This window comes from Neodiprion pinetum, chromosome 4, assembly GCF_021155775.2.
Source record: "Neodiprion pinetum isolate iyNeoPine1 chromosome 4, iyNeoPine1.2, whole genome shotgun sequence".
NCBI classification, from domain to species: domain Eukaryota; kingdom Metazoa; phylum Arthropoda; class Insecta; order Hymenoptera; family Diprionidae; genus Neodiprion; species Neodiprion pinetum.
The window spans coordinates 18,807,037-18,834,687 of NC_060235.2; the positions used below are offsets into that span (position 1 = coordinate 18,807,037).

At 41.6% G+C, this 27,651-nt stretch overlaps 1 protein-coding gene across 2 annotated transcripts in view; it reads right to left on the reverse strand.

Annotated features, from left to right (window-relative positions):
* The window catches only part of LOC124216503 (zinc finger protein basonuclin-1), a 260,148-nt gene extending 233,597 nt beyond the window's left edge, over positions 1-26,551 (reverse strand). For both annotated transcript variants that reach the window (XM_046621070.2, XM_046621071.2), the window contains exon 1: positions 24,559-26,551. In XM_046621070.2, coding sequence (XP_046477026.1) covers positions 24,559-25,365 — 807 coding nt within the window. In that variant the 5' untranslated portion in view covers positions 25,366-26,551. The remainder of the gene's footprint in view (positions 1-24,558) is intronic.
* Positions 26,552-27,651: the final 1,100 nt, after the last annotated feature.

Consider the following 27,651-nt stretch of genomic DNA (forward strand, 5'->3'; position numbering starts at 1 on the left):
TTCGAGTTGACATATCTTAAATTTCAGATAACATATGGAAAAAGTTCCTACGCAAAAGTTTGGAATCTTTGTATGAAAGTTCTAAGAATAATTTTGAGTAATTTTTCGTGCCCCGTTAAAGTAGGTATAGTTTTGATGAAAAATGTTGGAAAATCTTCTGTAACAAAATAGTGCCCGAATCGAATTGGCCGAAATCCTTAAACAGCATATCTTTTTTGATACGAAAGATTGTCTGTAAGTTGCGTAGTGGGCGGAAAAGTAGTTGAAAAGTTATAAGCAACAGTTTACATGGAACTGTGAGATTTCTCATCCATTCGTACTGTATTAACGTGGCGGTAATGACGGTGAAAGTTATACAGTCGGCATTACGATACGCGACACGTCGTTGAATTCTTACCTTGGATGAATGTGCTTCAACAATGTTGTCCGGCGGTAGGGAAATCACGTAAAGTGTCAGGAATCGCGATAAACGACAGACTGAAGTACGCTCCTCAAGAAAGAGTCGTCAACTGTTATAAACAACACGCGTAACAATTGACGATCGCGCTCGAGTGCGCAGGGTATGCAAACCGCTCGACGCGCCGCGAACTTTGAACCGAATTCTCGCCACTGTGTGAATATTTGTTGATACATTTGCACCGCAACAATTGCACCGCCCACTATGAAGTTTTCAGACAACCTTCGCATTGCAGAAGGCACGCGGTGTTACAAATTGTAGCCCATTCGATCAGGACTCTTTTCAGTTACGAATAATTTGCGCGCATTTTGTATCAAAACTACACTGAAACGGGGTACGAAAAATCTGAAAAAATACTCTCGAGAAGTTCGCAAGAGAACCTAAAATTTTTGCGAGGGAATTTTTTCAAATGTCGTCCAGGTTTTAAGCTACTATAGCCGTGAAATATCAAACATTGTTGAAATCAATTTATTCGTTGAACTGTCGCGAAGAAATCATGTGTCGAAAAAATCTGAAAGAATTCAAAGTTTATTCTTCCGATACGTACTTTGATTGTGAGAAAGGATTTGACGTGAAATACCCCATATTCAATATACTGTGTTGTATACTATACAATATACTATTATACAATATATGTTTTTTAATTTCAGCTACGAATCCCGGTGAGTTTGAAGCAATCTGGCTGATTGCTTTCCAGGTCGATGAAAGTTCCCGTCACTACATTAATTTTCCGACCATCCTAACAGCTAGACACCGTAATTCTACACTGGATGTGTATTCTTTGCCCAGGAGTCCGAAAGTCATAGTGCACTCCGGCTATACGACTTCCCTCTCTCTTTCCTTTTCGACCTTCGTCGCTAAAAGGCGAGCCGATCCCTCTTCATCCTGGAGTTAACTAAGGGGCAAAGTCGTGGTGAACATTAGTGTCACTGTGGTATAATACGAGTCCTCATATAAGATAGATGATTTAATCCCTGACCGTGGTCAAAGCGTGCAGCTCGACATCAGCGATCTGTGTGGTCCTCCCCGAGCACGGATCCATTGTGTAATTGTTAATGAAAAGTGGTTTAAGAAGTGGCCTGCAGTAGGTGAAAGATGCGCCGGTGTAAATCGAAGGTGGGTGTAAGTCGACGCTCGGCTCTCCTTTTCCTTAAGGAGTCTTTGATAAGGAAAAGGGCAATCGTTCTGTCGTCAGACTTATTCTCATCCCCGACCGAACGGGTAAAGCGCGAGTATTTCGTCATCCTCGAAACGGCCACTCAAAGTTTGTAGTATTTAGATATTTCTGACCTCCAGAATCCCAGATCCCGTGCCGTAGGGGGAGAGGGATGGGATGGGAGGAGGTGCAATGGTTCCCGGTGGTCTGGTGAGTGTCTCTTGTCGTCGCTTCAGCCCGCAGAAGTAAGCGTTTTCCCACGAGATAATAAACTCCTAAAGCCGTGAGTTATGCTACTTTAGCCAGCTCCGAAGATTTAACAATTTCTGGAATATTGGTGCCGGCTTCGCGCGCTGTAAAATCCGAATAACAGATCTCGGTCGACCGTATATATATATATATATATTAGGCTGATTCAAAAAAAACGGCTAATTTTTTTTTTTCAAAATCCTCACATAAAAACTTCCGAGAATGTGTGAAAAGACGCCTGTAAAAAGCAGAGCCCTTAATATTATTATTAAGAGGTCGCGCATCGGGAATTTTTATTTCCCGTTTAAATAACACAGGAGTAAATTTTTTTAAATTTTGCAATTTCGTATTTTTGCAACGGCTCATTGAATTAGCGGACCAAAGCATATTTTTGTAGGAAATTTGACGCTCTACAAAAAAAGTCCTTACAAAGTTTTCGATAGTCACACTCCTTCAAAAGTTATTCGAGGTCAAAGTTGAACTTACAAAAAAATTCAATATTTTTGTTTTTTTCGATGATACTATGAATCTTTTCTCATTATTTTGTTATAAAGATATATTTAATAAATATATCTTACTCTAATTGGGTTTTTTCAATCATTAATTTTCCCATCGAGTCAATATAAAGTTACCTTACAAAAATGCGATGTTAAATAATGAACATGTTATCATGGAAAATCCATAACTGATGCACTTGACTATTTAAAAATGTAATTGTTCCGAAATCTATCCTCTTTATAACAAAATAATGAGAAAAAATTCATAGTATCATCGAAAAAAAAAAGAACATTGAATTCTTTTGTAAGTTCAACTTTGACCTCGAATAACTTTTGAAGGAGTGTGACTATCGAAAACTTTGTAAGGACCTTTTTTGTAGAGCGTCAAATTTCCTACAAAAATATGCTTTGGTTTGCTAATTCAATGAGCCGTTGCAAAAATACGAAATTGCAAAAATTAAAAAAATTTATTCCTGTGTTATTTAAACGGGAAATAGAAATTCCCGATGCGCGACCTCTTAATAATAATATTAAGGGCTCTGCTTTTTACAGGCGTCTTTTCACACCTTCTCGGAAGTTTTTATGTGAGGATTTTGAAAAAAAAAAATTAGCCCTTTTTTTTTAATCAGCCTAATATATATATATATATATATAATTCTATCACCCAGGAAAGTAGGCAAATATTATGTTGCGAGCAAAGTGCACGGGGACTTGTGCACATTTACGGAAACCAGATCAATGTAAAAACTACTCGTTTCCGACAGTATATTGTTCCGATACGAGTCCGCTATTTTTCCATTCGTCATGCCCATTTTTTCAGATAACGATGATTGAATTCAGAATGGTTTCGAGAAAAAATAATACAGGATTAAAATATGTGACTGTGAAAGCTACAGGAATAGGATCTGCCCGTTTCATATTTTCATAAGTCACGCAATACGCAGCTACTGTATTCGGCTTCGTTTCATGGTTTAACGAAACACGTCCGTAAATTCGTAAAACTTGACGAATCGGTTTGTTTTTTCAAATACGAACTCAGTTCTACGATCCTCTCACCCTCCCAAATCCCGTATCATATTGCGGCACAACTTATCGTGTTCATTAATTATCACAGCCAGGAGAAGAATATTTAATATTCTCCGCTCTGCACGTATTGTCTGAACTGCGCAAGCAAACTTAGTGTCCAAATCTTGGTATAATACATATTACTAAATTATTCTTTACCGTGAAATAAACTATAATTAGTGATCGATAACTAGTAACCGATAACTTTGTTTCAATCATGCGACTTTAGAGTTAATTTTACTTCTCGTAGTTTTTCCTGCCCTGTAACAAGCTGTTCGTTCGCAACGGTTTGCCGATATCAGACGAACTCCTCGGTTGAAGTGTTTAAGTTATATTATTGTTGCCCGCCTCGCGAGCGAGAGATAATATTCATTCCAAGTAATAGTTGATTCAACTTTTGAGGAAAAATTGCAGATTAATCGAGGTTACGATTAGCAATTTTCTTCTTCCACTCGAGAACATCGCACGAGAGTCGTATAACGATAACCAAGGCTCGACTTTGGCGAATCAAGTGATAGTTCCATCGTCATCACGCAACCCATATCAATCCCTGCAGGCACGTGCGACACGCAACACGCGACAGGCGACACGCCATGTGACGCCCACTTGGAGGCGCGTGATTACTGGTGACAAAACGGCCAGGGCCGAAGCCACGGTGGAAAAACTTGCGGCCGGAACGAGCGGTCGACTCACGTTTTCGATAAGTGCGGTAAAGCGAGCGGCTTACATCCGAGGTAACATGTGACGGATGTCGGGCCCCTCTGACGTGCGACCGTTCACCCAGTAAGAATGGTCAGTAATAACAAGGACCGCTTCCAAAAGAGAGTTTCGGTGCAAAGAGGGCGATATTATCCCGAGATATGTAGCCTGTAATACCGAGGGTGTCATCTGCTGTTTGTGTTACGCCCGTTTCCGGCCCCCGTGAGACACCGCGGAGACACGCGACTTCCCGACCTATTCGCAACAGTGTTCAGGACCGGTTTCACCGAGCTGGATCTTTCCCGTCCGTCCGAATTTCGATTCGTGTACCGACAACAATTCGGTGTTGAAATTGGCCGGTGTCGGATGCCGAGAAGAAATTTTTGTGGTTAAATGGAACATCGAGCGCCAGATATTTTTGAATTGACGCCAAACCGTGGTATAGGAATTTATTTTTATTTGCGGCGAGTAGGAGCAAATCTTAGGAAAAATAAACTTTCAAACCTTTGCTAAAATTTTATCATACCAACCGTTATAAAGAAATCGACCGAGTTATACAAGTCAATAGGTTTATACCTCTTCCTCGAAACCTTATTAAATTCGTTTCGTATGCATGGTACTGATGCTACTTCGTAGATCGGATTGTGTAATAATTTACCACATTTTTACTACCATCAACAAACTGGTAGAATCGGCACATCTTCTTCAACGGTTAAGAGAATTTCATCCATCACACCTCCTATTATAAGTGAATCTGCGAAAACGTAACGCTTTACTAATTTTAATAAAAAATGGTAGACATTCCGAAAACTGCGTAGGACACTTTCGTATTGCGCCTAAGAAGTAAGGAAGTAAGTAAGTAAGAGCCTGAACGAATCTGTCACCGATTGCGAGTTACAGGCAAGATGCGACTATACATTATCTTTGTAACACTTCAAAGCGATTTGGAGTCAGATTTCTTCGAGTGGATCCACGTCAAGTAGCGTCTTCATCTTTCGCGCCCACGTGCTGGTGCTTTTCTTAGTCTGTCAAATTCAATCTACTAATAGATATTTTTGGCGCTTTATTAAACTAAGAACCTCGGTCAACTAATTCCCAACGTAGGTACGTACCTACGTAACGTGAATGCCTATTAGGTATATAATACTCACATAATACCCGATATCTTTTACGGTGAGATGACGCGACGCGGTTAATTGCCATTCATTCATTGGCGGTCGTCCGTTCGACTAGCTGATTGATATAATGACAGGTTATAAGTACGCATACCTACTCGCGGGATGAACGAAACGTGTAATTGATCGATAATCGTCACTCGTCGGCGTATCGTCGGCTCGTTTGTGTATATATTGCGGTAACGCGTATTGATAACAAACTAGTTGTTAGCGGGTATAACACGGGATAGCTGCAGGGTTTCAGCCTACCTTTCTCTCGCCTGGACTCGGGATACCTGGGAGGAATCGTTCGGGAACGCACCGGTCGCAGAGAAACCGCCAGCTGTGGTGCGTGACGAATAAATTACTCTCTCGCAGGAGTTCTCCGATTAATCTGTTTCCAACGCTCGACGCACGCATCGCATGCCCGGCGACCTGCGGGAGCTTCGAGACGATACTTCAAATACGAGAGGCAAAGAGACCCGCAGGTATTATATGCAACAACTGCTCGGAAATAATTCCGATCCCTCTACGGACGGTACTGACGTACTTTTGCAATCAAACAAGATCCCCTCTTGTACGGTATAACTTCGAAAACGGAAGACGTCGTCTTTGATGATAACGTTACCGATAAAAAGAGTTACTGGGAGAAATTTTTAGTTCCGGTTACCGCTCAGTCCTTAACTGTCTTCATTTTTTACCACAATCGAAAAATTTTGTTCTAGGTAGAAAATGAAAATTTGTTTTATAACTGTTACCGGAAAGTCTAGTATCCGTTACTATTAAGAGTAGAGTAAACCGAAGAAACTGATTTTGCGTTGCAATTACCAAAAAAGGATTGACGATAGCGCAAAATGGTTACGTGTCCCTCGTTTTTCCTAATTCCAACAATATTTAAACAGGTTTTTTAACTATGATGAATAAGAATTCTCGACCTCGATTTTTAACTATACCTGTTTTACTGAACTTTTCCAGCTACTGAAACAAATGAAATATTTCACAGTGTACGAAAAAACATGCAACAGAATTACTTTTTATAGTATGAATGTGCATAGTTGTATTGGCTCCACAATATACATATGGGGCATTCCAGCTGAACTCGACCCGGTTTGGAACTCATGGATTCGGATTCAGTTCTGAATTTTTTTCAAAAGACTATTCTAAAAAAAAAAAAAAAAATAAATGATTAACTTTTACTACGTTTTCCGAGACAAGTTATTCGGTATTTTGCGATGTACGTATTGTCGAATCTCGGATTTCAATGATTTTCTTGAATTGAAATCGTTGTAACTTTTTAACGAAAATTCCAGGCATCTTGATCCTGGTCTTAAAATGTTTGTAATAAATGCACCTTTTGATGAAAAAAAAATCGAGCCAAATTAATTGTGACGTACTTGACGAAAAAACATTTTTTTTATTTTTTTTATTCAACATTTTTTTTATGAAACTTTGGGTCGAAATGAGTATTTTATTTTCATGAAATTTCATTGTCAGACCTCAAGTTTTTGCGTTACGTCCTCTTGAAAAATGTCATTTTTGAAAAAAGGTGATTTGAACAAAAAATCATAACTAGAAATGGTTTGATTTTAAAAATCTCAATAAAATTGAGCGTCTTTTTGTGGGTTAATAGAATTTCGAAAAAAATTGAGAACTGAATCCGAATCCATGAGGTCCAAACCGGGTCGAGTTCGGCTGGAATACCCCATATATAATAACCAATCTGCACCATCAGTCCCATGGCACACAATAAAGACCTCGGCGAAACAGATTGGTTTTTTTTTTGAACGGACTTCGATGGTCATTTCTACACAAAAAGCGGTTTCGCATGGGTAGACAAATCTAAGTTGAATGTACACTTAATCGCGTTAGTGTCTCTTCGCTTGAAGCTTGTACAAAAGGTGGCTTTGTAACCCCGAAACGTAAAGTTATCTATCACATCGCGCTGATGTTATATTTCACGTATATCCAACCGTTTGGTTAGCGCATGCCGATAAAGCAGTCAAGCGGTGTTACGACTTAATTTACAAGTATTGAGAATTCGAACTAAGAACTTAATTTCGTAAAATTGAATTATAGCTTACGTTACTCAGGGATAGTCGAGCTTTTTATTAGGTATATTATATTTAGCTTGTTAATTTGTATTTTAGATACGACTGCGAACTTCTTAGGAGCATGATTATACCTCGAGGCAATGCTTCGTGCACCAGAATTGCATGCATTACTATCGCTTCGAACTATGAATTGTGTAGTTGCATCATTTTAGTTGTGCAAAACTTTTAGATAAGGTTCGTTGAATGAGAGTCTAGCCGTAAATTGATCCGTTAGTAGCGATTGTTGTGCCCAAAAAATACGAGGTTTGTCATACCGAGGGGAGAATCCCGCTCTCAAAGTCAAGTGTACATCCTGGTAAAAAGTCTTTTGAATTCACTTGAACTTCTCATGAAATCATCCGAGGTGAAGTGGTCACTTGAAATATCACAATGTCACTCAAGATCCCGCGAAGCTACGCCACGAGTTATGCAAAGTCATCTTAGGTGTCACGTTAGCTCTCGAAGTTATATCCTGATAATTATAAGGAATTGTTGATTAAACCAAACGTATTTTGTCAAGTCGGTTTTTCGTCCATCCTAAGTTATCGTTTTCGTTTTAATTCGTAACTCGAACAAACCATGCAATCAGCGCAATTCATAAAAATCTGCAATTCAGCGTTAGTTACGTATTTGAAATTGTACGATATCAATTTCCGAAACAATAGGGAAGAGACAATTATCACAGGTGTCATAAGATGCGGCTACTCACTCGTAACAACTGGAAAAAGAACTACAGATCGTGACGAAGAATTGATGCAGCTCGGAACGGATGCCAGAGATTGACGCGGCCGTAATACGACACCGGCGTAGTGCAGGGGGATTGTGAAAGGAAACCTTTTGGGCATCCGGGGAGGTGGATGAGCCAAGCAGGTCGAGCAACCCTTGCTCGAGGGTACCGAGACGGAGAGAGCGAGAGTCTTTGGAAGAGTATGAGAGTAGAGCGGGTGCGGAAAGGTGAGGGGAGCTGGGAAAGGGTATCTGTTGTCATGGTCCCTCATGCTCCATTATTGATTAAAGATGGCTGACTGGCAGGCCGTGACGCCATTTTAATATGCGCAATTATAATGTGTACCCAAAGCCTCGATCCCCGGCAAGAGTCAACCCCTGTGCCCGCCGGTCTCCCCTTTACGTTAGAGATCGACGGGTTTCTTTGTTTGCTGAAAAGCGTGCGGACGGCGGTAGGGGGGGGGGGGGGGGGGTGGAGCAACGTAATTGAGGAGTTAATTAGGACGCGTCCATGGAGAGATTTAATTGAGTTGATTCCTTCTCTTCCACAGACCGGGAGCCCCAGCGTTAGCCAGACTTTCAACAGGTTGTTTTCTTATTTAAATTCGAATAAACATTATCACGGCTGACGGAACAAGACTCGCGGATTCCCTATGGCTAGGTATGTGCCTATATATATAACACGGCAAGAAACTTGATACGGCGGTAAAAGGACGAAATTGAAAATAATTTGCTGTAAAAAAAAAAGAAAAAAAAAAACGACTTCGTGTAACGATTACAGATGAGTCAAATAACTTAGAATTTTGTACCGACTGGGTCTTCGCGTTACGGCCCTAAACGTAACGTAGACAAATTTCATATGGTAAATCTCACCATGTGGTGAAGACTATTAAAGAACGGTTGAAAATTTGTGCTATCGGACAATTCCACCCGGCAATTGAAATTTCGGGGACATCTTGTAACACCTGACGATTGGTTATAAATCGAAAATAAGACCAAGAACTCGTTTGATTTATATTTTTATTTTATTTTTTTCATTATTTGTACTCTCGAGACAGGCGAAATCAAAACTTTTTCAATTTCGTGGTTTATACGTGGGGTAACCCTGACAAACGTACCCCCTCCGTTGTATCCTACCCCTAATATAGTCACGTTCCCTAACGGGATACGCGGACGGGCGTTTTGTACATTATACATACGTAGCATCGCGTTGCGTAGATAATTCCATTAGACACAACTCATGGCAGCTTGTTAGCGCCGTCAACGGTTACAATAGCGTCACGACGCTTGATACCTGATAACGTCCGTGGGCGTCGTCGCGGACAATGCCAATATTTTAGCCGCGTTAAGGCCTGCCACAATGGACGTAATGGGAGAATTTAACTCGCCTTGGTTTGCGTGTGGTCTCCAATAATGTGGGATGTAGGGATGCAGGTATGCGTACAATGCGTGTACGTTTATACCGCGTTGGTCTTAAAATCTATAATTTGTCCGTTCAATTAACTTACTCCGCGTATTCAACGCGCATGCCGGATCATCCGATATATTTTTATCCGCCGTATACGTGGCATATAGTTATTTCATCATGACGCATGTTTTTAATAAGCTAACGGTTATCCTATAAATAACCGTACGTCAAAGTACCCAGCCGCATCCACCCGCCAGGAACGAAATTCTCTCTGCGATCGCTATGCGTAAAACAGACTCTGATACCGAACGGGTTCGTATTTTATTTTCGTTAAATTACAGGCGACATGTCGAAAAATTCGCTGCTGCGTCACGGAGATGAGTTTCTACGGAAATCAATATCGCTGAAGTATGCTGAATACAAGTACTGGACAGTATCATTATATATTTTGGTGCGACAGGCGTGGTTGTCCATCTGGGTCTGATCAGCTTTGGACGAAGATGTCGTTAAATGTGAATCGAGTTATACCGGGACAATCTCTTGAAACTTTAAAAATCAACCGCGCACCCGCGAGTTTTATCGGCTGTTCGTGCAGGCTCGCCATCCAGAGTTTTCAGCTCTCAAACTGTTTCTGGCGGCGATGTATTTGATACGAATTTTCGAGGTTAGAATCTCAAATAATTGAGGTAGCGACTCGGAAAGGTTTGAGAAGCATTTGTTGTTGGGTCGGAAAGTTGATTCTTCAAAGAACGGTCGGAATTTAATGCTTATGCTCTTTGAAAATTCAAGCGTACACATTTTGTGTACGTTGGCCAGCCTGCATCGCGGAAAAGAATATCGCTGCGAGAAGAATTCGCCGTCCAATGAGATTGAATTGTTCGGCGCATGCGCGGTTGATTTTCAACTTTCAAGAAATTGTCTCGGTACATAAAGAGGTCTCGCGTCAAGATAGTTACAACAGAAAGTCGCCGAAACCCAAAAAATATTCTCCGGACGCAGAAGTTGGTTTGTTAAGTAATAGTATAACTTTTGAATGCATTTTACATCGGTAACACCTGTATTAAGATATTGGGGCTAGTGGGTGCGGCATCTAAAAGTCACTGGAATGCTAATTCTCTTGGAACTAAAAGTTTACTCGACATATATTCTCCAGTCGAATACTTTCGTGGACATCTACCAGTCATCAAGAAAATAAATTGAGTGCTGAAAGGGAGTCTCGATGAGTTGAACCCATCATTATGCAAATCGTGCTATTTTCTGTCCAATTTTCAGGGGGGGGGGGGGGGGGGGGTACAGCTTGGACGGACTAAAATCATACCCATATTTAGGAGTTTTTTTTTAAAGAAAATGAAAACACTTGAAGCAATTTGAGTTGTTTGAGGGCTTAATTATTTATAGTTTCAAGAACATTTTAGAATCTTTTCAGTGAAGTTAATAATAAAATGGCCGCACGACGAGTACAAGATGCCCCCCCCCCCGCAACGACCAAATGCAATTACAAAAAATTGACTGTCAGAATTTCCCGAATAAATATTTTTAAAATAAAATAGACATTTTAAATTAACCGAGCACCAGCTTTTTACTACAGCCAATATAATTACCGTTTCTTTGATGATGGGTGACGTAGGATGAGTACTTTTCCAATACTGCTGGCAGTTATTTTGTATAAGCTTGGTCCGACGTTAAAAGGTGGCTAACGTACAACAGGCATTGCCTATCACCTTTATTATATGTGTGTATGATTTTTATTTACCGTCTAAAAATATTCTTCATTGATTAATGATATTTATACGTAACTTCATGATACCTGTATTGATATCTTCACATCGAAGTATGTCTAAGCATACATGTATTCTGGCAAATTCATCGCGGTTTTGCCAGTGTGCGACAAACTTCGAAGCCGTGAACCGAGGTGTAAAAAACTACCAAACAAAAAACCTCGCCAACATTATACGGAGCAAATTACTGGAAAGCTATTTGTCATTTTCTGTCAATGCAATCTGTCATCAGTAGGAACTTTCGTTTGGCAACAATCTGACTTCAGCCACTCGAAAAATCCAGAAGATCAACTCCAAGAATTTACTTAGGAAGGATCAGAATTTTTCTCGGTTGGTAAAGACATACGTAACGAGTGTAGGCATACACTTATAGAGGTGTTGATACCGTGTTTTAATCAGCACAAGTTTGTTGATAGATTTACAAACTTTCACTCAGACCTTTGCAAACACCTGAGAAAGATCGGCTTATGTAATACGTGCATGTGTGTAAATTATACCCATTATCACGAATATAGGAAAGACGGGATATGGGGCAGAAACTGCCCGTGGGCGATCATTGCGACGGAAGTGGGAATTAAGTGCTATTGCCACCATGTAAGTACACATAGTAGCAGTCACAGACTTGGTTCTCACTTACAAAAAACTCTATTCTGTAACCTGTCTATGTCGTACAAATAACAATTCACTTACCCATATTCAAGTGTAAGGTGAGGCAGCTTTACTCATCGTCAGCCAATGCAGGAACCAAACCCTGACTTCACTAGTAGGAGAACTTTGATCTACTGTACCGACTGTGCGGTTATAAGTTCAAATACACTTTCACAAATTTTTTAAACTAGGAATTTCCGACAGTCAATTAACCGCGTTCCTTCCCTCAAGTGTCGTTTTGACGTTAAAAGGCACGCTTACACACCTCAACAAATATGCCGCACCATTGCTACTGCTCCTTGATCTACTGACTTCCAATTCTATGACTGTTGGGAGAGCTTTAAACTCGACTTTAACGTGTCACCAGGTTGAGTTAGGTTAGGCAAACAGTGTGACAGTGTAAGGTAACTGTACCATTGTATGGTATGGTTGTATTGACGAGGAAATATTGAACCTGACTGCGTGTAAACCAGACAATGTACGGAGCGCAACCCAAGAACATGTTTTATTCCGAAGGATTTAGACACAGGATGTTTCACAAAGTTGGGCATCCTCGAAATGCATTTCATGTCTGACCACGACGGACAATTCGAGATATAAATAGACATGAAATGTTTGAAAACAAACATAAAATAACGAGAAGATCGCTTTCGACGTACAAGGTGATTCAGGACTATCGCCCCGTAGGCCACCACGTGTATTCCTCGTGAAAATCTGCGACCGAGACTGCCAATGAATAATCGAATGTGTATCAAGCGTGTACGTGAAACGGAATTTGGTTGGGTGGCAAGAACATAAAATCTGTCCAAAGTTCTCGAAGACCAACGGGCGTTGGTACACGTCTACAAGGGATTTAGAAATTAATAGTGTCCACGCGAAAAGATTTCCAGCACACGGAATGTCGATGCGGGCCGTACTGGCGGCGGTGAGGAGCGAAGGGTGCTCGTTCGTATCGGTCGCGCGGTTTCATGTTTGGGCATCGAAGGCGTGTAAAGGAATGATGCAGGACCACGAAGCGGCCCGTTTCAAAGCTTCGACTCAAAGCAGTGCTCCGCCATTGCGGGACGCGCCGGGGGCGCAACAGCATGATACATCGTTACACGGTGTTCCTCCCTTTATCCCGCATGGAATCCCATACGGATCCCCGTACCGGATGATCCCTCTACACCCACCGATACCGACACACGCAAGCATTTGAACGCGGGGCGCCGCGTCACCCGATCAATTTCCGCTCGAGAAGTACACATCCCAGTACTTTTCACCTTCTGTATTTTTACGTTAAATGTTTCGTTTCTCCTTCTCACTTTCGTGTATATATTGTTTTTCTTTTTCGTTTTTTTATTTCATCTTCTTCTTTCCACCAACCGTACCGATCCTTAAAACGATCAGACGCGCGACGCGAGCGCGGCAATTCAACACGTCTCGTCGAACACTCTCGCGAAAATCCCCTCACATGTTCCAAGGTCTTCGAGTTCGGATGTATAACGCACGGCACTCGCGCGGCGCGGTGCGTAAATCGCGGCTAATCACATTCGCAACGACACGAGGCCGTAGCGACAACTCCGGACAGCACGAGCAGAGATCAGAGACGGACCGCGCGTCATACAATTTTATGGAGGCATCAATTACTTTAATATTCATGGTCGTAATATCGGCGGTGTTCCGTGGGTCGGTAGGTGTCAGCGATCGTAAAGCTGCGCACGCCGAGGCAACACTGTTTTCTGCTTTGTATATAACGTAATCGTATACGCCTAGAGCGCATTTGAGAAAACATGGATGGGATGTGATGGGATGGGATGGGATGGGATGGGATAAGATAGGAGATAGCTCGAGTGAACTCGCGAGAGTTCGACCGACTGGCCGGCGAGCTGGTCTAGTCGACTGCCTGGATTATAGTAATGTTTACTATGCGACTATGAGTTACTTGTTTAATGGGCCCATAAACAATCACCGGATCGTGTACCGTCGCCCTGCCGCCGAGCCAACCACCATCTGGTCGTTAGACTAGGTTGTATAGCCATTCCAAATACAAGATATGATTAGTTTGAGAACACTCTGTTGTGATCGACGCTGGCTTCTATGTACCTACGTACGTACGTAAATACATACACAGACCTGCGTGTTGCGACGTGCGTTGTGTAACGTATACGGGGTGGCGAATTTTGGCAAACTCGTATAAAGAAAATAGTGTTTGTTGAAGAAAGTACAAAACAATACGCGATATTAAAAAAATCTTTCGTCAGCCTCGTTTTTTTCAACAGAGACAGATTCTTTCCTTCGTCTTGCATTTGGCAAAGTAACCTTGTCGAGGATGCTTGTTGTTACCAGATCATTTACGAGTGCTTTTCATTATCGTAAATTTTGCATAATTTTTACCGACATCGTCGCGCCGAGGGCGAAGCTTCAATGGACAGAAATTACAGAGTCACACACCGATTCTTCCTCTGTCATCGAAATCATGAGAATACATAAATTAAAGTCCTTTATTTGCAAGTTGCGACGCTTTCAGTTTCCAACATACGTATATATTCAACCGGTTTCTCGAAGGTGAGTGCCCTTCGGTATATTATATTGTAGTTCACCCTGTACCTACTCATTCCGTGTAGGTGTATTGACAATGCCTGAATGAGGATGAATGTGCGTGCCCGTTATAGCCCTGTGTACCAACAACTCGATCGAGGAAGAAGGGAACCGCGGTTTGGTCGTGAGGGGAAGGGGGGGGGGGGGGGACGATCCCCGCCACATGCAGGGTAGTTTAATGCGGTGCGGTGTGCTGGCGCGGGATCGGGATCGGGATCGGGGATCACCGATTAGATAAATCAGTATGAAATAGAGTGATATACCTACTAATTTCAATTTTCAAAGTGAATACCGCGATACTTGCTCGTGACCTATTGGAGTTGGGTTAGGTTGAAAATTATTATATCGCGTTGTCGATGTGTGCCTGGCCGGTCAGTTGTATGACCCTCGATCCGTATTCTGATCGTAATTATACGAAAGAACATTATTGTACCGTGGGATACTATGTTTTACAGTACCGTGTGTATACCTGTGCTTTCGTACTACGGAACTACGAATCAGAACCAAGTGGTGGTACGTCCGATTCTCCACGAAATTCTTCGCGATCCTTTATGTTCTGTATATTGGACGGATAAGAGTGTCTCTCAAGTGATTTGGGTAATTACAGCGTAACATCAATTAACCGGGTCCGGTTTATCCAGGATGAGGATTAAGCGAGCTTGGTGAGAAATATTTTTATGCTTCTTTTACTTTTGAAGATCCATTTTAACCGAAGTAAATTGACTACAAGCATTATACTCAACGAGTCTGTCGTGTGTGTAAAACAGTGCATTCTGACCGATAGATGATCGAAGATTTTACTTTGCCAAGTAGCAATAATTCACAACTATCCATACCTAATGGAGTATGAATTACAGTCTACTCAGGCTTCTAAGATTCAGCAGAACCGTCACAATTTCATAAATGTCACAATGGAAAATAATTTTACTACGTATGAAAATTGTACATCTTTTATGTCGTGATGAAATTTCACTTTATCGTGGTGCAAGTTTCAAACTTTCAATATCTGAATACATGGTGAATTTTTGGATTCCTGTGATCGATACAGATGTGAGTTTCGGTGTACAGCGTAAAAGATGGATACATTAGATGTTAGCAAACTAATGCATACGACTAGCGTCAAGACAGATATTCGGTGACTTAAGTGACAGCTGCGTCGCCCTACCGAGCTTCAACCGTACCTTACGGTAATGTTCCATTTCAAACTCAAAATAATTACGGAAGGAACTGTTGATTACAATCGGTTAGATGTACAAGAAGAAATCGCATTTTTTTTTGCCATGATTATGCTTTAACATGACGCCCAAAAACAGTACCGCACTAAATTTTCATGAATCTTAAGTGAATGCAAAAAATCCGAATATATATGGGGTATTCCACGTCAAATAGAACGGCCGGACCCATTTTTATCCGATTACTCTTTCACACAGTCAAAGTATACATTAAAAGGATGAACTTTGAATTCTTTCAGATTTTTTCGACACATGATTTCTTCGCGAAAATTCATCGAATAATTTGATTTCAACAATGTTTGATATTTCACAGCTATAGTAGCTTAAAACCTGGACGACATTTGAAAAAATTCCCTCGCAAAAATTTTAGGTTCTCTTGCGAACTTCTCGAGAGTATTTTTTCGGATTTTTCGTACCCCGTTTCAGTGTAGTTTTGATACAAAATGCGTGCAAATTATTCGTAACTGAAAAGAGCCCTGATCGAATGGGCTACAATTTGTAACACCGCGTGCCTTCTGCAATGCGAAGGTTGTCTGAAAACTTCATAGTGGGCGGTGCAATTGTTGCGGTGCAAATGTATCAACAAATATTCACACAGTGGCGAGAATTCGGTTCAAAGTTCGCGGCGCGTCGAGCGGTTTGCATACCCTGCGCACTCGAGCGCGATCGTCAATTGTTACGCGTGTTGTTTATAACAGTTGACGACTCTTCCTCGAGGAGCGTACTTCAGTCTGTCATTTATCGCGATTCCTGACACTTTACGTGATTTCCCTACCGCCGGACAACATTGTTGAAGCACATTCATCCAAGGTAAGAATTCAACGACGTGTCGCGTATCGTAATGCCGACTGTATAACTTTCACCGTCATTACCGCCATGTTACACTTACAGTACGAATGGATGAGAAATCTCACAGTTCCGTGTAAACTGTTGCTGGTAACTTTTCAACTACTTTTCCACCCACTACGAAACTTACAGACAATCTTTCGTATCAAAAAAGATATGCTGTTTAAGGATTTCGGCCAATTCGATTCGGGCACTATTTTGTTACAGAAGATTTTCCAACATTTTTCATCAAAACTATACCTACTTTAACGGGGCACGAAAAATTACTCAAAATTATTCTTAGAACTTTCATACAAAGATTCCAAACTTTTGCGTAGGAACTTTTTCCATATGTTATCTGAAATTTAAGATATGTCAACTCGAAAAAATGAGAAATCGTAACAAGCTGATTTTGCGACTAGCTGTTGTAAGAAAGTGCTTGGTCAGGAAAATTTGAAAAACTTCAGATTTGATGCTTTCAATACGAACTTCGAGTGAGTAAAAGGACGAAAACGTGAAAAGTGGTCAGGCAAAAAAGCTCGTTTTTTCGTTTGACTTGACATGGAATCCCGCATATATAGTGAACAACTAACCTCAACACAATCCACACATATTTCCACATTCATCGCTGATATATGTTCATAAAAAGATTTTTCATGTTATTGATTTTAGAGTATCCTAATAATCACTGCAAAGACCAACTCCATTCTTCATTGTACTTTTTGATAATCATAACAAATGGGGCCCTACTTAATAATTTTGGGTTTCACATCGAGGATTCTGAATACTTTCAAAGTGCGACTCAAGCCTTGCGGGGCGGTGAAGCAGTCACTCAACGTGACGAATTATAGTAATGCAACGTCCGAATAAGGACGAAAAACTGAACAAAGTATGTATATGAATAATTCCCGTGCGGTTAGGTTTGTGGTTTCGACGCTTTGCGCACGCGCCGTCGTTTCTCCTTTGACTGTCTGTCCAGCCGCGACGCTACGCAACGCGACGAAACGACGGCCGATTCTATTTAACCGATAATTATTTAATCCCACCGTCAAGCTGTCGGAAGCCCTTAATGCGACGCAATTATTGCGAATAATAACCCTTACAATGAAAACAATTACACAGGTCTGCGAAAGAATATTTTTTTTCAGCCGTATGGGAGGTTCTCGGTAATTATTATGTTTTCGAGTACGCTGAATCCTAAAATGATTTCGCGTTTTAGCAAAAAGAAGACAATTGTGATCAAACTGAATCCGTATTTGTATCATATTTTCTTGTAATTCGATCGAAATTCAAACCATTGTTTATAGGTTGTTTGAAAGATAACAGTTTTACCAGAACTTTCCAGCAACTGTAAGAAATGAAATTTCTTCTCAATGTATCGAATAAATTGCGCCCAACGAGTATATTCAGTTTTTCTTTTAGCCGTAAAGAGAGTTGACTATAATTCACTCGATTTAAATGAAATTCAGAATCAGATACCACGTACCTACTTCGTAAACGAAAATCCTTTCCGCGGTTGATATTCTTTGTACACATTCCGGTTCCCGTACCACGACCACTCGCATCATAAAAATCGTTTTGGCCTCATCGAACTTTTTTACCCTGCAGAAATTTCACTCCCAACGACAGTTGAGCCTCCTCGAGTCCTCTGAAATTGTTCCGAAGTATCGGATAAAATAATTTTCCGATGCTCGAACGTATAAAATGACTAAAAATACAGGAAAAAGCCGTAACGCCGCGTCTCGTCCCCCCTCTTATGACGCTGCATTGCACCTGGCGCTTACGTCGGTGTGCTGCAACTGCAGCAGCAAGGTTGTTGTCTCCGTTGTTCTCAATTCTCTCGCTGCGTTATTCCTACCTGCGGCCGCCCGGCCGTAACACATGGCGTTTTCGGCATGTGCTTGCGAGGAAGGCCGCTTCAGCCGAGGAGGATCTTCTCCTTCGATGCACCGTGGAAGAACTGCATAGCTGGATACAAAAGCCTTTCGTAACGGGCACCGCGCGAGCCCCAAACTCGGCGTGTATAAGCAATAGACACGCTCGAATCGTGTAAACAGTATACACTCAATATCCTAGGAGAGTCTGTTGGCCTGTTAGGAAACAGTGCTGTTTACTTCCTCCGAACGTTTTCTACCCTAATTGGATGGGAAAGGTTGATCTGACGGGCTTTTCAGCGTCCTGCGTGACTGTGATTGAAAATCGGATTTTTTTGAAATATGATGAGTTCGTAACACGTGAACGGTAAAAATAATTCGTGAAAAGAAAACTGCGGAATAATTGAAACAATTTTGTTTAATTTTTTTTTTTTTTTTTTTGACGTGTACAGCTGTAGTATGAAACGCCTTAAACTTACACTCAAGTTTGCCGTATTATGATGATAATTTATGCTACCGAGACGCTAACCGAGTTCGTTAATCAGCCAGCCAGTCTCAAGTTCAGCTATTACACGATCCGCTTATAGATCTAATATGCACTATAGGTATAACGTGAGTTGATAGAGAAACCAGCTCGTATGAGGCACAAAGTTGTTCGAGGCTCACACGTAAGTTAGCTATATCCATACTTATAAACCGCTTGATCAACCCGTACGGGGTGTCGTAAAATCGTTTGAAATCAAGTGGACTGTTATATTATAAATTCAGAACTGCCTGAGGATTCAAATATAGATATTGCATTTTATTAGGAGGATTTATGCTGCGGATGTGAGTGTGAAATTAACTCTTACACTGCACGCGGGGGTCAAGAAGACCCCGCGACATGTCCATCGTATTATTCCATGTGAAAAACATCCAAATCGATCGAATTTGATGCAGGAAAAATAATGAAATATCGTAAAAATCGTTTATTCGTTCTTTTACAAAAATTCAACCCCACGCGTTGAAATGAATATTTTTTTTTCTGTTAAATATCTGTGTCTTGAGAGTTACTCATTGAATTTCCAGCTAAAAATGTTGAAAATTCAGTGAGTTATGATTTTTAAAATAGAATGATCCATTTTTCGGTATATTGTTGTTTTATGAATCTTTTCTTTTTCCATATTCAAAGTTAGAGATGTGCAACGTATCTAAGGGTTAAGGCTCACGAAGATTATAGGACATTATGTACATACATTCTCGGAATTATTCGACGGCAAATGTAAACTGTGATTGCAGTTCTTACCGACGTAACAAACAAATGCAGACAAAGTGCAGAACGACTCGTCAGAAAACAGCAGTCTCGATAACACTTACAAATACGAGACGACGATATCGTTCCGCATTGGCCGCATGGCTGCTGTATGAGTTCGTCTGACGCGGGATAAGAATTGTTAACTATACGTGTATAGTATATTATACATATACATGTATACCTGGCTTCGTAACACGATAGAGAGAAAATCACAATGGTTTCTATTGACAAGTGATTGATCGTGTCTGCCGGGAAGGTTATAAAAGCAGCAGGGCTGTTCGGAAGATCGGGATACATGTACATGTGTAGAAAAAGTGCTGGCAACACACGAGAGAGTCGTATGAAGATTTTCCTAGTTCGTTTTTTCATTTCTATTCACGTTATTTATTTTCGGTATTATTTTGCTTTTAAATCGATTTTAAATTCACTGTAGCACGTGCCGTAGCATATGAGACTACAAATTTGTACGCCTGAACCACTTTTTTTATATTCATCTCTGCTTGTAAGGTGAAAGATAACAAAATTTGACAGCGCAGCACTGATACAAGGACGTCGTCGACACAAGACCGACAACGTTGAATAGTCGATGAGAAAAGATAGAATAAACGTTATGTACAGTAAATGACCGCTTTAGAATTCACACTCGCAGTGATTGGCTGCGCAAAGATAATTCCATGTTGAAATCATAACGTAGCATATGTCAAAGGTATACATATATATGCTTCTTCTGCAACTGCAGGTAATTCACTGGTGTAAACAGTTAACCTGCACTGCTTGCGGGTTTATAAGAAGCAGGATATGAAGTTGTCGGGAATGAAATGATAGATGAGTGTTTCGATCGATTTCCAAGGAACTTTGGAAGCTTGATTTCAATTCACGCGATTTCCAAAAATCTAACAAACACGTCATTTCTTATATACGGATTGGAAGTTGCAAACAGTTGACTGACAGCAGTTCTTCGTAAGCGAACAATTCTTCTTTCTCCGGTATACGGATGCAGGAAAAACGTGTTTCATGGTAAAACATGATAAAAGAGAAGCTCGTACCTATATGGCGCAATTGAATGTGTATTGGGGTGTCCGTTATTTACCAATTTGGTTTTTGACTTTGCAGCGCCCCTAAAATTTTTAGTTCGTGACCTGAAAAAAATATCAGACCCATATAAGCCCTTGATATTGATATCGAACCCTGCCGCAAAGACGATACATTTCCCATTTAAATAATATGGGGTTTTGGCACGTTTTACAATTAATTGTTTTGTTTCTATGCCAGTTCATACATGGCAATGGCAAACAAGTATTTTTGTAGAAAATTGAACGCTCTGCAAAAACTTTCTCTTAACTTTTTTCGATAAATTTACTTGCTCAAAAGTTATTTAAGCTCAAAGTTGATTCAACACTCTCACCAAGCACGAAAGTCAAAAACAGTATGTCATTCAAATTGTAAGTGAATATAAAAAGAAATTTCCAAATTTCACTAAGAAATGTTTAATAAAATAAATTGTGTTCATTAATATGTTAAAAATTTATAAATCCTGTCACATTTTTTCAAATAAAGTGCAAAATTTTAAGAGCAACTCAGATTGTAAATTAAATTTTCTGGTTATCGGAATATTTAACACTAATTTGACTTATAATACAGTTGAAATGAGATATTTTTTGCAATAAACAATCAATTTTTACATAAATAATGACAATTTTTCGGTCAAAAGAATTAAAAAACGAAGAAATTATTTTTAGTTTAACTTTGAGCTTAAATAACTTTTGAGCAAGTAAATTTGTCGAAAAAAGTCAAGAGAAAATTTTTGTAGAGCGTTCAATTTTCTACAAAAATTCTTGTTTGCCATTGCCATGTATGAACTGGCATAGAAACAAAACAATTAATTGTAAAACGTGCCAAAACCCCATATTATTTAAATGGGAAATGTATCGTCTTTGCGGCAGGGTTCGATATCAATATCAAGGGCTTATATGGGTCTGATATTTTTTTCAGGTCACGAACTAAAAATTTTAGGGGCGCTGCAAAGTCAAAAACCAAATTGGTAAATAACGGACACCCTAATGTGTATACCTATGACATCGGCGAATCTGTGTATACGTTATACGCTGTGAACGTGTTACCACCAGGCACCCTTCGAGAACTCCTCCGCACGTCAATTTTTTACACGATAGATTATGATCGTTAAGTAAACCGAACGCCACTTACGTTTCACGTGTAATCAAACCCCTGCTCTCCCTCAATAAGGCGTATCTCGATGCTCGGAACACAGTTTTCCTCCTCGCGACGAGGTGCGGAGACGCCCGGAGGGGCTGCGCTTGTAATCACTGTAATTTCGACCCCTAGAGAGTTCGGATTTTTTGGCGGTTGATGTGTACCCACTGCGCATTTCTGTCGACGACGAAGCTACACTGCGTCGTGTGCGTTTTCGAAATTCGTAAGTCGCGACCGACAATTATTTAAACAGCAATGCCGCCTTATCGTCACCATCGGATTATTCCTCGACACAATTCGAACTGTGCGAACTGGTAATGCAAACTTTTCGAATCTCTGATTTTGTCGCGATCCATTCGCTTCAAGAGCTTTCCACGCCAACTCGACCAATGATTTTCCCTCCACATTCCTGATTCGCTTCACGATTTTTCATGCGATTCTACGGTCTCAAAACAGGTCTCTTGAATTTTTTCAGATTTTTCCCTCCTGCCCTTGATTTTCTATCATCATTCAAACCCGTCTAAAAATTGGCATTTATTTTGACACTCGTTCCACGATGGAACGATTTTTTGTTCAATTGTTTGAAATGAATTAATTGAATCGAAAATTTTTAGACAAATTTGAATAATCACAGAAAATTAACGGTTGGAGGGAAAAATCTGAAAAAAATTCAGGTCTTCTTTTTTTGAGATCGTAAAATCGTATGAAAAATCGCTAAGCGAATCGATAATGGTCAGGGAAAATAATTGGTCGAGTTGACACCGAGAGCCCGGTATACATGTAGCGAAAATCTACCTCTTCCATAAATGATGTAGGACGCTACGCGTTGATAGAGAAGACGAGCCCACGTCAGGCGAGCATTATACCATTACCTCTCCTGCCTACCCCGTGAATCTCACCCATGAACGTCGCAACCAAGGCTCGTGAAAATATAAACTATGGGTTTATAATTGACCGTTTAATTGTCGGCTTGCTTCTTTTGCGGAGCGAGATTTAATATACGCGCCGAGGTCTGCCGCTGCAGCAGCGCAGTGGAAGTGCAGGATGAGTGACCGGATGACCGACAGCGAGAGAGAGAGAGAGAGAGAGTGAGTGAGAGAGAGAGAGAGAGAGAGAGAGAGAGAGAGAGAGAGAGAGAGAGAGAGAGAGAGAGAGAGAGAGAGAGAGAGAGAGAGAGAGAGAGAGAGAGAGAGAGAGAGAGAGAGAGAGAGAGAGAGAGAGAGAGAGAGAGAGAGAGAGAGAGAGAGAGAGAGAGAGAGAGAGAGAGAGAGAGAGAGAGAGAGAGAGAGAGAGAGAGAGAGAGAGAGAGAGAGAGAGAGAGGAAAGAACGAAAGCGATAGCGAACGCCGTAGGATAAAAAGAACAAACTGTTTTTATTTTATCTCTCTCTTTCGTTACCTCTTTTTTTTTCGTTGCTTTTACAATGGCGAACGTAAGGTTAGATCCCGACGGACCTGTCAGACTTTTATCCGATTCAGAAGCCCTGAGTGCACATTAGGGTGGTTGACGAATTATTGCCGCCTCACCTCCCCCCGAATCAACTTCAAATAATTCAAAAACAATCGCCTAATTTTTTCATATTTTTACCTCAACTCTAAGATAGTCCCCGATTTACGATCGAAGTTTCTCGTGGAAATAAAATGGGAAAAACTTTTTTTCTCATTTTATTGTAAGAGTAACGACGTTCTAAAAAATTTGTAAATGCGAGGTCTTGGCCGGCATTAGTGCTGCTGTCTGGAAAAAATACACACCGTCATATCAGGCGATTTAGATGAATTGCACTTCCTCTGAATAAACAAAAAAAGTTGAATTTCGAGGGTGTACAATTCGTGGAGATTGGATGGTATGACGCGTATTTTTTTCAGATAGCAGCAATAATGCCGAGACTAAGTCCTCGCCGTTACAGATTTTTTTGAACATTAATACTATTACGATAAAACTTGAAAAAAAAGTTTTTACCGCGTTATTTCCTTCGATCGCAAAGCGGGTCACTTTAGAGTTGAGGTATAAATCTGAAAAAATTCTAGAAATGTGAAGTTTGCCTTGATAAGCTTGTATGCTGCGTTAATACATACCTAGTACCTACAGTTTGTCTTCAGATCGATAAATGAAATATCGAAGCTTGCACATATTCACAAACGTAAGGTCATAAAATTTTTCTCACAAAAATCCGCAAAGGGAAACTAATATAAGAAAAAAAATAATTAGAAATTCAAATTTACAACACGTAACCTAAAATGTCAATGTATAGTTATACATAAAGAGACTTCTGGATATTCAACGAATGCGTATAATTGGTTTCTCTCTACCCATACCAGGCATCGATGAATTTGAACCCACATAGACGGATTTCTGAAATCTGAAACGCCGGCAAGTTTGGTTCTACCGATCGGATGTTTCGCAAACGCGTGCAGATTGCAAATAAAACCGTACTCGCTTAACGTACCTAGCCTATTTTGAAGAAATCACGAATCACACCCACAAAGGATACCCGATCCTGTCAGGTAAACCCTGCGAATCCCGCATGTTTTCCGAATCGGAAGCATCGACTATACGTGCAATCTGTGACGTTTTCCAAAATCGTAGTAAAAACGAGGACGCGTTGAACAACTCACCGGCATAGGCGGATGAAGTCCTCGGAGTCCTGCCGGATTGTTCCATTTCCGATGTCTCGGATACTGCGTCCTGTAGTTATTATTATGATTATTGTTGTAGGTGAGCGAGTTCGTCGTTGCCGGCGACATCAGCGAAGCGGTTTGGAATCCGGGATAAGAAACGGGGTTGTTGTTCACTTGGTGATAATTGGTGTTGAAACGATGTTGATAACTCTCGTTTGACAACGGTCTGCCCCTAAAGTTTTGATGATGCTGCTGCTGCTGAGGCGACGGGTTTTGATGCACGTTAATCTGCGTAGCGCCGCCGTGAAAATTGTTCATACTTTTGTTAGGCTGTACGTGTTGACCGCGATACGGTGAAACCGCAGCGGCGGCGGCGGCAGCCGCGTAAAAGTTCTGGAAGTTGAAATTCGGCACCTTGTTGGTTCCGACGACCGGAAACGGTGGGTGATGGTAGCCGGGATGAGTTTGGTGATATTGAGGCTTGAGAAAGTCGGCGCTATTTATAACTTTGGCGAAGGACGTCGGAGGCGCCGATTCGGCATCGGGAACCGTCTTCTGGATCGAGAATTCCGCCGTCGCCTCGCATCCCTCTCTGGCTTCCGCCTTCACGGCAACCTCGACGACACTTTCCGCATCCTCGGCTTCCATTTTCACTTTAACGTCGCTACCCCCGCGCGAGGAATTATCGCGAAGAACGTCTCCAACGTCGTCGTTGTTAAACGGCACAAAATCATTCCGGCTTTTCTTTTCCAGATTTATCGGAACCCCCTGGTTCTCGTAGCCTCCAACGCTGCCTTGTTGCATACCGCACAATTAGATACAACTACTCGGTAACAACGCGATCATCGCCGACATTTTTTCACGCGTGTTACACCTACCCGCATCTACAAATCGCAGGGTATAAAACTCGCGAATACCGAAGAAAAACTCTTCCAAGTGTCATTCATGTCGTAAATAAATTACCACCCCGCTCGTGGTTGGAAAAACTTGTTTTTGTTTATTTAACAATATCGCGATACATATCCGGGGTGAATTTCGGTCCGCGGAATTGGGACGCGGCCCAATGGGGGAGGGGGGGAGGGCGGGTTGGAGGGGGCAGGTAGCGAGCGGCAGGTGGTAGGGAGAAAGGGCGGCGTGACAGTTTCCCTGTCACGTGTCCCCGACCTTAGGCTCCGCCTACGAGTCCGATTTTCCCTTCGCGGTATCCTCGCTCGCGTATCACTTGCCGCAGTGATCGTAGACGGCGACGACGTGCCCCGTGTGTCCCAGGACCACGAAAGATTCCAGAATTCTCGCAGGCTTGAGGTAATTCAAGAGAGGTGGGCGAGGGGCGGGGGATGGAGATTATCGCTGCTCAGCTTTTGTCGCAGGAACGACGGTGACTGTAATCGATTCACGTTAGACGTCACGTTTCGACGTATTCGTGGATCAATGTTAATACTTCGCACAAACACACATTATATATATATATATATTATACAATTTTAAAACATCACTGGTATACGTTATGTACATATATACGTATCGTACGTAACACACTCGGTGGGGAAGTTGCGACGAACCGGCGTTTGTCGGGAATTTTTCGTTTTATCCGCGTGCCGAGCGGTTTAACGTTGTTTCAGGCTGCGCGACTCCGCGCGAACGGAATAAGACTGCGGCAGACGTGAGGTGAGGGCGAGACGCGGTTACACGTTGATTCAAACTCGGAGGGTAAGGAGGTGTTCGAATCGAGAGACGGTCGACGCGTACCGGTCATGACTGCGACGGGGTTAATTAGATCGTTAATCGGCGTGTATAATCCATCGAACGTGGGGCGCCCACCGGTGAAGGAGCCAGTCCCGTTCAGCTGGTTCGCGTATACGAGCTTATCCACGCAGCTTGAAACTCGGAGCCGAGGTGCGCGGCCACTGCCACAAACGACGAGCCGAGCCGAGGACACCCGAACATTCACGATCGGCCGAAGGAAGGAGCGGACGCCGAGCGCCGCTGCCTTCAGGCCGGTCCACTTCACCTTTTACGATCCACTACCTTGTACTGTTGAGATGTACGTACGTTAGACGCTGCGAGAACCGACGCGCCGCGTATCGGATCCCGCATGGACACGATCCGCGTTATGTGCGAAGGGATATTTGGAGATGAAACGGAGAATGAAAGGGAGCCTTGTGCCACCGTTTCACTGACGAAACGTCGGATAGGTGAATAGCCGAGCATGACAGCGCATCCGAGGAGGATGAAAGCAGGGCTTCTCTCATCGCTGGGTTATTTTTGAGAGAGAGAGAGAGAGAGAGAGAGAGACGTATCGAGGGATGTATTGCACGATGATCGTATCGAGCGAAAGAATCTGAAAATTAAAAATAAGAAACCTAGCCGTGGAATAGAAAGACAATTTTCTAGTTTTTAATAAGTAATGACCAGCGTATCTGTAATACTGTGTGTAACGTATTTGGCCAATCGATCGAGTCAAATAATACCAGGCTAATATTTTCGGTTGGTAATTCGATCCAATACACCAGATATTGTTCGATATTAACGATGACATCTTTATCAATCTGAATGCCGCTGGTTGTGAACGATGAGAGTGAAGAGTAGATTGATATCATGGAATCTGCGTATGCATAAGTATCATAAATAACGAATGATTCTTGTAACAAAGTTCCTACCAAGTACTGTACATGAGGTATTGGAAGATTGTAAATTCTCTTTCAAAGATCGGTGTTAGGTACACGGATTGTGGAAATATCTTTACAATCGCGCTATCGATTATACAGAAAATCGTGTACAGTATATTCGAACTTCACATTGGCGGCTAGCATCGCGTATAACATGCGGCACCGACTTTATTCCGAGCAAAGTAAATATTTTTATTTCTCATACAAGGGGGCGGATCGTTATTAGCATTATATAACCCTGTTTACCCGCAGTCCAGCTGCCCAGCTGTCTACCACGCCAGACAAGAACGAATAAGTTCGCTCCGACCTGCATACATGCATTCGAGCTCGCATTATTTGCGGTAATGTGACACCGTTGAATTATATCGATTCGTTATTCATAGTCGTATTTAATTTACATCGACGAGTAGGCCGTGATAAT